Source organism: Oryza glaberrima, chromosome 11 (genome assembly GCF_000147395.1).
Source record: "Oryza glaberrima chromosome 11, OglaRS2, whole genome shotgun sequence".
NCBI classification, from domain to species: Eukaryota; Viridiplantae; Streptophyta; class Magnoliopsida; order Poales; family Poaceae; genus Oryza; species Oryza glaberrima.
The window spans coordinates 16794604-16806555 of record NC_068336.1 but is presented as its reverse complement, the minus strand read 5'-3'; the positions used below and the strand labels follow the sequence as shown (position 1 = coordinate 16806555).

Here is an 11952-nt window from a genome sequence, read left to right as displayed (position 1 = left end):
TTCTGTTTTTTTTTAGGAATCGGTTTTTTTTGGCAAAGTCCTCCCTCTGGGAATCGCTTTTTTCTAAGATAGAAAGAGTACTCCAGACTTACAACCACGTCATCACTCTCTTCTAGTCAGAAAACTTCTAGGATATGTACATATCATCAACTTTGTATAAAAAATATTATTATTGCTATTATTATTTACAGATGGAGCACTAAGATTAAGTGGAAAGATTCTTTTTAGCGATATCAGTGGTTATTTTTCAAAAAAAAAATAATTTCTTATATATTCTCCTCCCAATCACATCATTTGCATAAAATATATACATTTCGATAGAATCAGTGATCAAGAAATACATATGTTGCAACACAAATTTTGATGTTGTTGTTTATTTGTTACTCACTTATTTTTTGAGCGTAGGTCACTTGTCCTGTTTGTTTGTAAACTTGTGTCACATTGACAAGAGTTTTTCATCCCTTGAACCCGTGTGTGCATGTTCTCTTCATGCAGGAAGCGATACTGATGACACCATACACTACTGGAGAATTAATATTTGCTCGGTAGATAAAAATCATATTAGTCCTGATTCAAATAGAAACCAGAACTAAAGAAGATCTTCAGCCCTGGTTAAAATGCTGAACGAACTTTTTGATCTATAGTCTCGGTTGGTGTTACCAACCGAGAACACCAACCGAGACTAAAGACCATTTCTACTCCGGGTTCCAAAAGTGTGAGACCCCCACAATCTTTAGTCCCGGTTAGTGTTACTAACCGGGAGTAAAAATCGACGTGTCGTATATAATCCCTCACATTTATCCTCTCCTCCTCACAAACTCCTCCGTCCGTCCTCATCTTTTCCTCCTCTCTCCTCTCTCTTCCCTCTCGCGGGCACATACACACGTAGCAGCAGCGGCGAGGGCTAGGGGTCGCCATGTGGAAGGCTGGGGGCGAAGTGATGGCGGGAGGGAAGGCGGCAGGCGGCGGCGGCCTGTGCGGCGGTGGAGCGACAGTGGCTTGACGGTGTCAGCGCGGCCGTGCGGCGGCTCACGAGGTGGCGGCACACGAGGAGGCGGGCACCGGGCGACAGGCGACAGATGATTTGTGAATTTAAGAATTTTAGGTGATTTGTGAATTTGTGGATGATTTTGTTGTTGAGTATGTTCACTAGCTCTGTGATGTCTGATTGGTGAATTTGTGGATGATTTTGTTGTTGGGTATGTTTATTCAATCTGTGATGTCAATTTATTTGTGGGGATTTAGGGATTTCACTATGCAATCATAAAAAAAAAGAATGAAAAAAAGAAATAAAAGACATTTAGTCCCGGTTGGTATTAAATTAAGATGATAGCACACCCCACGTGGCGCTCATCTTTAGTCCCGGTTGGTGTTACCGGATTGGATGTCCCGGTTTGTAACTCGGGACTAAAGATGAGTTGCCCAGCAGCCATAGTAGTGTTGATTCCAATGTCCAACCGATATATTACAGGGGAGAATAATCAGCTGCAATGTATAACTCGTCGGCTTTGATATCCCACTCAATAAACTAGCACTAACAAGTGCCTCATTTATGTTGGTTCTACTGACCTTTACCATATATTAGCGTTGGTTTGTGATATGAACTTGGATAGACAAATGTTATATGAAAATTATAACCGTCGACGAAGATACATAAATCCATGCACAGTTTAATTTTTTTGTTAGAAAGCGAAAATATGCAATTGTTAACATAAATGTTATGCAGGGTGAGTTGATAAAAAGTGGGTATATATGAGGGATAGGTCTCAAGTTTGAATTCCCCAATGAAATGATATGTATCTGAATTGTAAAAATAGGTACCAGTAGTTAGGACCGTACATATACAGATAATAGTTTGTAAGCCACCGACACTGATGAGAAAATGACACCAACACTAGAGCCCGAAGTTTATGGTTGGTTAAGGAATCGGACCGTTGCGGTTTCTATAGCAGTGTTACTAGCCTATCTATTAATGCAACAAGCAAAATTAATTTATCGACTTTTGCCATTTCTTTAAAAGTAAAATGGCTAACATCACACCACCACATCATATATAGAACATATATACCTTAATTCAATGTTGCGATGTCCATCGCAACATAGTTAACACTACCCACAATATTTTATTTTTGGATGTATATATACTAATGAAGCACTAATAATCAAGCCCCAAGATCAAACACGCTCTGCGTACAGTGCCAACTCGAAAGCAAAGATTCCTTCTCGTCTGCAGCTGCACGCCATTAACCACTAGAGTGAGTAACTTATTAACGGTTGAACTGACATCACCGACGTTCTCAGGCCTGACGTCACTCCGGTCCGTCGGCACGGTAGTCACGATTACCCTTCACAATCCAGCTGGTGCCTGGTACTGGACGCCACGCACTCACTGAACGAGTTTATACTCAGCTCCATCTTAAATAAAACCAATCTAGAATTAAATTTAACATAATTTGGTACAACGAATTAGTACATATTTATATTTAAATTAGTTGTATTAAATTGTATCAAATTCAATTTTATATTTGTTTTTTTCTTTTGATGGAAGGAGTGCGTACGACACAACAAACAACAACAGTTGCTCGATCCAAAGCTGAAATCACCCGGAACACAATTAATTAATTAATTAAGCGCATCTCGATCATTGAGGAGGTCTGGCTGCTTTAAACACGTGCACCCAACCCTTCACTGTCAGATCCATTCCTCTGCCTTTGCCGGGTTCCATTTCTCTGCTTTCCACCATTCGCAGCTTGGACGATAGCGCTGTACGTACCGTGCTATTGTTCACGTACCTGCAGCGCACATATTTATTTGTAAGACGATAGATCATTTAATTTCAGAAATTCGAGCCCGGAAAATGTACACACATAAAATTTTCAAATTTATGTCTTTTATGATTATATATATTGTACTCCATTCAGAAACACATGTTTTATGCGTACGTCGATAAATAGTAAAACCTAAAATGTCGTTGATAGTTTTTAAAACCAAAATTGAACAATTATGAATTGGTTGGTAAAACGTTTACGTAATAAATGTACTTGCAATTTGACTAATTAACTGTAACTAATATATATTCCATTAATTAAGATTGACTTCTCCTAAATTGAACAAAAGAATTGAAGTGCCTAATAATAGCTAGCGTTAGATGGATCAGAACACATAAATGGAGAGTGTATAACATACTATAATAGATAAGGATTTTTTATTGTGAAATACAGGAATTTTTTTTCCGAGAGAATTGAGTTGATCACTATAGAAATTAATCCTACAAAATTCATACCTAGCCCAACAGTAACATGTACTTACCCTTCCCCATTCCCTCCTTCGTTTTCCCCAACGACTAGGCACTGCAGATTATTATCGCTCCATGCTTGCAACAGCGCTGTGGCTGGGTCTTTTTTACACTCGTATATAGTCCCCCTGACATCCACCTGCATGAGGATAGATTTGAACTGATTTTACTCTAATACCATCCATAAAAATACTCCTAAGGCCATGTTTGGTAAATCGATCCCCAAGAGATCGAGAGGGATTAAAAGAGATTTATTCCACGTCTATTATGGTGTGAAATTATTCTCCCTCGGACCCCTCCAATCCCCTTCAACCCCGTCTAAACCAAATAAGACCTAAGTGAATTGGTACAAAATGTTTCATGGTTTGTATTGTTTTTTTCTTTTACCATGATGGATATATATACTCCTTTTGGGATCGACCCCTAGACTGAAAAAAAGAGAGTATGTTACACAATAAAGTTTCTTACATTAAATATTTTAGAAAATTTGCATTAAATGTACCAAGCAAACAATACTGAATATCCTTCAGTTGATAAATTTTATAGCATGGTCGATTCGTGTAAGTGGTTTGTTATTATATGTGGGAGTATACTCCTCGAGAGTCCAATGAAAGGATTACAGAAATAATTGGTATGCTATATACTCCTGTAGATGACCTTAGAATACATTGAAGATGATATATAAATGAGTCCAAACGCATATATATGAATGTAGGACATAAAGTATACTATATGCATACACGGACAAGTACATACTCCCTCTGTTTTTAAATATTTGACGCCGTTGACTTTTTTAAATATGTTTAAATTCAAAAAATTTAAGTAATTATTAATTCTTTTCCAATCATTTGATTCATTGTTAAATATACTTATATGTATACATATAGTTTTACATATTTCATAAAAGTTTCTGAATAAGACGAACTGTCAAACATGTGCTAAAAAGCCAACGGTGTAAAATATTTAGAAACGGAGGGAGTATATAATACCAATTTCCTTCACCATCTCACGCAAACACACACTTTGTTATCTTGATGATGAAACCCGACGGAACAAAAAATAATGTAAGATGCATAAGCATGCAGGGCATAAATATTTTGCGTATGAACTTTACCTTTTTAGCAAACGACCAGGCGCGTATTACGACCTCAGACCAGAGCGCTTGGTCACTAAGTTCCCCCATTCTCTCAAATTCTTGGAATGATAGGGCTGGTTAAAAATATTAAGAAAAAAATTAAATTAAGTAAAATACATATTAATGTCTAGGCGGCTAGTTAGTACTCCATCCATTCCCAAATATAGCAACCTAGCTAGTTATTAGGAAGGATTGGGCAGAACCTACTACAATGAACGTGGACACAGAGGGAGTAGTTTTTAGCCAAAGTTTGTAGAGAAAATATAACATTGTATTAGTATAGTACAATTAATAAAGTGTACCATAATAATGAATATTATTATTTTAATGAGCAGATACAGTAGTATATTCCATCTGTTTGAAATTATTTGTTATTCTAGTTTTGTCCTAAGTTAAATAATGGTATGTTTGATTAAATTCATATAGTTTAGTATCATATGATTTATTTTTTCAGATTTATCATGAAAATACTTTTATAAATTCAAAATTTACGTGTTGTTGAACTAGACAGATTTTTAGAAATCGATGGTCAAAGTTAAAGATTACTAACTTAGTACAAATCTAAAAATGACATGTAATTTGAAATGGAGGGGGTAGTTTGTTTCGTTTCCTTAATCATGGCCAAACCACTGATGGAATATTGCACGTACTGTTTCTTCTTTATGATCAGATATGGAAAATAGGATGAATTAATAATGATCGTTTTAGGGAATAAAACAAGGGCGGAAAAGAAGGAAACAAGAGAGGAAAACTGTAATAGCCAATTGTTCGATAAATGAATTTAAGATCCTAGCTAACTGTATAGCTACATATAGGCATTTCGTTAAGATTATACATATATATTCGTCTCAAAAATATCGATGGTTAAGCAAGGAATATATTTTTCAGAGACCATGTCAATTTCCGAAGTATCATTTTTCTCTCTATATATACATATAATCTGCCCTACGTAGGAAAGTGCGAGAGTCAATACAAATTGCCACATTTTTTTAAAAAAATGCGTCAAATCTATCGTTATTTCCTGAAGCTGACCAAAAAATGAAGACATGCATTAATTGCGGCATAAACGGTACGTACAGAAAACAGAAAACAGAAAGAGAGGACACACAGAAATACTATAAACTATATATGGTACGATCGAGCAGATATATTACGTACCACTGTAACGTTTGATGAGGTCCCGATCATTACTGCCATTGTTCTCCCTTACTTCAATAATGTGGAGAATGCCACCGAGCTGATCTCGATCTTCTCTGATCTTGTCCTCAATCCACTTCATTGTTACGGGCCAGTGTTTTGTAGAGAAGTCGACAACCAAACCAGTTCCCACCATTATATTTCTCTCTTATCTCCCTGGCTAAGCTATATCAAGATAATTAATTAGCTAGGTTTCCACGAACACAAGCTAGCTAGCCTGCATCTGCATGCAGAAAACTTATGTAATTAGCTTCCAGAGTTGGAAGCTCTATTTATAGATCTAGCCGAGCATGCAGCGAGCAGCGGCAGCTAAGTGTAGTAGTAGCTTCTCGTCGGTCAAGTGGGGGCCGGGAGCAGCTGGCCGGCACCGCGCCGGTTGGGACCGATCCACTTTGGAGTTAATTTGTATCTTTCTTTGTTCGACATGGTGGCCAGCGATGATGATCAATATTAATTTGCAATGCCTTTAAGTAGATCGAACAAATAGGAGGCGTCGCGTGCATCAACATGGAGTATTAATTCGATCAAACTTAGTAGTGCGGCCAAGCACGCATGCATGAATTAATGCATTGCTTTTGCGACTCAAGGGGAATGAAAAGGAAGCTTCGATCCAGCTTTCTTAATCCCCGACATCATTAATTCTAGAGTGAGCTTTAATCTGATTTATCAAATGTAGGGAATAATTCAGTCCACGGGTAGTCAACCAAGAAAATTCTCTTCCGGCTAGTCAAACCAAAGGACTGCAATCAAATGTTGGTTACGGATTTTTATTTGTTTGCAAGGAGCAGCTTCCAGCTGCGTGCGTATGCATGCATAAATTTGCAGTCACGGGATGAGGGAATCTCCTCATCGTACTTCCAATTGTACTAAGAAATGAACGGCGCACCTACTAAAACAATTATACTTTTGCGCCTTTAATTTAATTTGCTGCATTCATCAGTACTTTTGTGTGGTATAAGACTTCATTTTTTTTCTAATTAACTAGGACGGAAGCCTGCTCATATGTGTCAAATCCTTACTTAACATTCCATCAACTTTATTAATATAAATATGTGAGTATTTAATTTTAGGTGATTTTGAAGTTATGATATTTACTCACAAAAAATATTTGGAATTATGTAACATACCCGAATTTTAGAATTAAGGAATTTTCGTCAAAACTAGTTGAAAGGAAAGTTCTCCAAATTTATGAACAAAAAATTTTCATTTTAAACCTAGGTGAAGTTGATCTAACTCATATAGCTAAATAAAATTTGAGGGCAAATTAAAACTTTTTCATTTATAACCTAGGACAAAAATTCAAACACAAGTGTAAGCATGCATACTTGCATAAGACATGTTTTGATTTGAGACCTCTTTGCGCAATTTGGATTTTTGTTTGGTATTGCATGTTACGTCTCATGAGCATAAATAAAACATGAAATTTCATTAAGCAAACCTATAACCACTTTTAAGCAGTAATAATAAATAAATAAAATCACCTCAGGTCAAGAGAGTCTAAATATAATTTTTATAAATAACTAGATGCATTTATGAGGAGGAAACACATATATAAAGATAAGTCTCGCTAATTATCTAAAATAATTCGTGCAAGATAAAAACATGGGAAGATTTATGTAGGCACTACTCAATACATATAACTCACTGTAATTTTGGTATAATTTAATAACTAATTTTGATACCTCAAATAAATCAGTCAAACCAGTTAAATAAGTCAAACCAGTTAAATAGTAGACTAATTAAAATCCTTAATCGGCTAAAACCTACCCTCACCAAAATGTGCACTAAGCTGTATAGAAGTGCATGAGTGAAATAATTTATTCAAATACTAGGTCATTTATCATGAATAAATATAATTTTTCTAGAATTTATCCTCTCTGTTTAGGTCTTCTAAAAATTCAAACTAGTTTCCAATGAGCCTATCTTCTCCTAATTTTTGTGAGCAATCTATCCTTTTGAGTGCAACCAAAAAAAAATGGAAACTAGATGCATTCACCCACCTCCGGTAAAAATCTACATGAATTTACCTACACCACAAATTAATCTATGAATTAACAAAGATGGGGAAAAGAAATAATCCTGGAAATAAATGAAAAACGTCTTTCACTCATGTTCATACCCATCCCTCACACCCACACCTAGCAACCATTGCCCTGGACCCACCTGTCATTGTCCCTAGGTCACCCCATCTCTGTATCTGTTCCCCAGCCGACCAAGAGACACCGAGGGAAAGAGAGAGCGAGGAGGAAGCGGTGCCGACCGGCACTGGACGCGCGCGACGCGTGGCCGAGACGTGGCAACGCCAAGCCGAGCCTCCTTCTCCTCCCAGCCGCATCGCTCATCCTCACTCCTCACTCCAGTGGCGATCAAACCGAGAGAGAGAGAGCCCTCAGACTTACCATCACTCAAGAACTCGTCGCCGGCCGTGAGAAAGATGAAAGCTTCCATCGACGTCAAGCCGCGCTTGAGCGCTTGACATCAACTCTTTTCCGTTCCATACTCTCCTCACCATGCCGAAGATTTCTCCTTTTGATTTCATCCTCTCTCGTGCAGTGAATCAACGGGAACGCCGCTGTGTCATCGCCGGCCTTGGGGCGTGCTCTGCACGACGCCGTCGTGACCTCGTCGCCGATGCCTCTCTCGGGTTAGCAAGGGCGTGGAACCAATTTATAAGGTCTTGTCCCTCCAACGATGCCTCTCTCGGGTTAACCCTTTTACACTAAGCGAGGACAAAAGTATAGGTGGGTTGATATATGTAAGTGGACTCATCTGATGGGCTGGCTACTCGGTTCTGGAGGGAGAGTTGTTACAGCTATGGTCTGCTTCAACTAACTACATGGTGTAACATGGGTTGTTAAAGCTATATATGGTCTGCTTTGATTAACTACATTGTGTAACATCCGTCCCCTGCTGCATGGGAGCGCTGCACCAGGAAATCGAACGAGGCCAATATCCATAATACATTACAATCAATTTATATATATGTAATATATAGCTGTAGGTGTCGGTATGTTTTGAGATACATAAGAAGGTTCAATATGTCCATTAGCTCAAACCTCCAACATCAGCACCAAAATATGGCAACACGTTTAATATCTTACCATACAAAAGAAAATTACATCTCAATTACGACTCTTCATCTTGGCTAATAAGCACTTAACAATTTAGCAATTATACAGTAGCCTATATTAGTGGTCTCTCTCTATTGCCATATAAGTAACTTTGATGTCATGGAAGAAAGAGAGAAATATATGGTTGTTATGCATAACAACGGCTCATAGTCGACTCTTAACATTTATTAAAGTAATTTTTGTTGCATGATGGTGAAAGAAAGGAAAGAAGAGTACGGAAAAATATTTTGATACATTAGTGATTAGAGACCATATTATCTTCAATTATTATAGGATGTTAGTCTCTAGATAACGTAAAGTTTATACTGACCCTACCTTTATATATGCCCTAATGTAGTTGTCTTAGATTAAACATAAAAGGAAACCATAAAATGGATTATTGATTCGTTCGGATGACTTCTTTCTCAGATTATATCTGGGTCAAGGTTTAGGAAAACTAGACAGCAAGGATTTCGTCATTTCGGAAGGTGCGTTCGGAAGGTAGAGACCTCCCCGTATGGAAATCAGTGTTATACATTAACACCTGATTAATTAGGGTAAATCTAATGGGGAGCAATCAACCCGCCCCTCCCCCCTATACGCTCCCTCCTCTCCCCCTTCTTCCTCCCTTTCTTCTCTTCCTACTACACCATAAATTTTTAAAAAATAAAAAAACAAAGTTGGAAAAATTGATGTATAGAAATACTATATATAAAAAATATTTGAATTCATTTTCAAATTTAAACGGGTATGTAAACTTTTGACTTATAAACTTTGGGTCTATAAACTAATATTTGAATTCAAATTTAAATTTGAACGGGTATGTAAACTTTTGACTTATAAACTTTAGGTCTATAAACTAATATTTGAATTTAAATTCAAAATTTAAACGGGTATTAAACTTTTGACTTATAAACTTTGGGTCTATAAACTAATATTTGAATTCAAATTCAAATTTGAAACAGGTATGTAAACTTTTGACTTATAAACTTTGGGTCTATAAACTAATATTTGAATTCAAATTAAAATTTGAAACGGGTATGTAAACTTTTGACTTATAAACTTTGGGCCTATAAACTTTAGGTGTATAAATTTTATATGTATAGAAATACTATATATAAAAAATATTTGAATTCAAATTCAAATGAATCGGATATATAAACTTTTGACTTATAAACTTTAGGTGCATAAATTTACTAAAATAGAAAAATAATGCGGTGCCAAAAAAGAAAACCATGTAGATGGAGGGGAGGGGGGACCGGCTGAACGCTAGGGGCGATCCATCGCCCCTTGGCAATCTCGGATTAATTAAGTATTAGCTTTAAAGTAACTTTTAAATATATATTTTTTATAGAAAAACATATGTTTAATAGTTTAAAAAGAGTATATGAAAAATTGGAAAAGTGAACAAAGATCCCACTAAGTGTTAATGGGCCAACCAATAATTACTTTTGTCATCGGGCATTGGAACAGATGGGCTTGCACAACGTGGAAGGATGGGCCAATGGGTGGTGCCAGGTCTATCGGCCCACGGAAAAAATACACCGAAGGTCGCTCAACTTGTCATCGGGATAGAAAAACATCCTCGAACCGTAAAACCAGATATGCGGCCATGCGGGATCCTTTAACTATATAAAACCGGACACCCGAGATCCTTTGGTGGTTGTGACCCCTGTTTTGGTCTACGTGGCGGCTGAGTCGGTGTGGAACCCACGTGGGCCCCACATGTCAGCGTGCCATCCTCCACTCTCTCTGCCCCCCCTTCTCACCTTCTCTCCCTTCCTCCTCTCTCTCTCTCTCTCTCAATCTTGTCTCTGCAGGCCGCCGGCGGGTGGGGAGGAGGCCAGCGGGGAGCTCCTCCTCGTGTGGGACGGAGGGACGCTGCTCCTCCTTGAGGTGAGCATTTTAATTTCTTCCTTCTCTTTTGTTCACTTGTGGTGGATGTACATATGCATGCCGCCGCTGCTGCTGCTATGCCTCTCCTCTCTCGATGCATAGCTGCGAGCTTGTACGCAGAAATAAATGGTGGCGATTTGCTTTTGTCCCGTTGCCTGAGGAAATATATATGTCCAGGGATTGTATTTTTGTTTCCCGAGCTGTTTGCTCACCCAGACGGGCATGGCGCTCATGAAAGAAGCAGAGCGCCTCGACGTGCCCTTCTAGTTCAACCCGGTGGTGTCCCGCCTGGATGCCCTCGACGTGGAGTCCCTCCGCTCCAGCCTCCAGCTGCAGTACTGCCTCCTGGCGTCCGACGACGAGGAGAGAGGCGAAGCCAGGAGTCTGGGCTGTCCCCGTCGACGTCACGCGCGGACGCATCGTCGAAGGTGGTGGTGGTGACGAAGCAGGAGGCGAGCCACAACGCGGCGTTGCTGACGGAGCGGTTCGTGGAGGCGCTCAACTACTACGCGGCGCTGTTCGACGGCCTGGAGGTGGGCGTGGCGCGCGGGTCGGTGGAGCACACGCGCGTGGAGCGGTGGCTGCTCGGGGAGGAGATCATGAACATCGTGACATGCGACCGGCGGCGAGCGGCGTGAGTGGCACGAGCGGCTGGAACGGTGGGTGCGGCGGCTGGAGGGCGCCTGCTTCGGCCGCATCCCGCTCAGCTACTACGCGCTGCTTCAGGCGAGGCGGGTGGCGCAGGGTCTTGGCTGCGATGGCTTCAAGGTCCGGGAGGAGAAGGGAAACTTCTTCCTCTTCTTTGTTTCCACATGGCGCGGCCGCCGCTTCGACTGACCGCCGCCGCCGCCGACGCCCCTCCCCTGCTCCCGCGTCGTTGCCGCCTTGCTCCCCCCGCCGCAGCCACCTTGCTCTCCTCCTATCCGTCCTGCTCAGAGCCAGAGAGAGAAGAGTGAGAGAGAGAGGATGAAGGGAGAGAAGAAGGGAAAGAGAGAGTAGGCTGACCTGGATAGACTGACACACGGGATCCACGTGAGTCCCATACTGACTAAGCCGCCACGTAGGATAAATCTGGCGTCAATATTGTCCTAGGATCTCAGGTGACCGGTATTGTATAGTTAAGGGACCATGTATATAGTTTTGTGGTTCGAGGACTTTTTTTTATCTAGCTGATAAGTTGAGTACACCTTCGGTGTACTTTTTCCATCGGCCGACACTAATTCACAACTAGTCGCGTGCACGGGCCGGTGCACGACAAGCTCGTGATTTTTCATTTTCGGCCCAGTGATGCCGGCCCGCGCGCACCATTTTCCATTTTA

At 39.9% G+C, this 11952-nt stretch overlaps 1 protein-coding gene and 1 pseudogene across 1 annotated transcript; one reads left to right on the top strand and one right to left on the bottom strand.

The window, feature by feature from the left end:
• Positions 1-2549: 2549 nt before the first annotated feature.
• On the bottom strand, positions 2550-5843 carry LOC127755606 (uncharacterized). Its single transcript, XM_052281291.1, has 4 exons — positions 5589-5843; positions 4410-4504; positions 3310-3434; positions 2550-2792 (listed from the first exon to the last, which is right to left on the bottom strand). The coding sequence occupies exons 1-4, from the start codon at positions 5761-5763 to the stop codon at positions 2642-2644; spliced, it is 546 nt and encodes a 181-aa protein (XP_052137251.1). The 5' UTR covers positions 5764-5843; the 3' UTR covers positions 2550-2641.
• Positions 5844-10855: 5012 nt separating this feature from the next.
• Positions 10856-11470, top strand: LOC127755726 (scarecrow-like protein 3; annotated as a pseudogene).
• Positions 11471-11952: the final 482 nt, after the last annotated feature.

Bases quoted from the DNA above. Each gene is read 5' to 3' on its own strand.
- LOC127755606 (XM_052281291.1), bottom strand. From the start codon at position 5,763: ATGGTGGGAACTGGTTTGGTTGTCGACTTCTCTACAAAACACTGGCCC. The intron at 4,505-5,588 runs GTACGTAATATA...ATTTTTAACCAG, and splicing joins CCTCATCAAACGTTACAGTG to CCCTATCATTCCAAGAATTT. The intron at 3,435-4,409 runs GTAAAGTTCATA...ATCCTCATGCAG, and splicing joins CCTGGTCGTTTGCTAAAAAG to GTGGATGTCAGGGGGACTAT.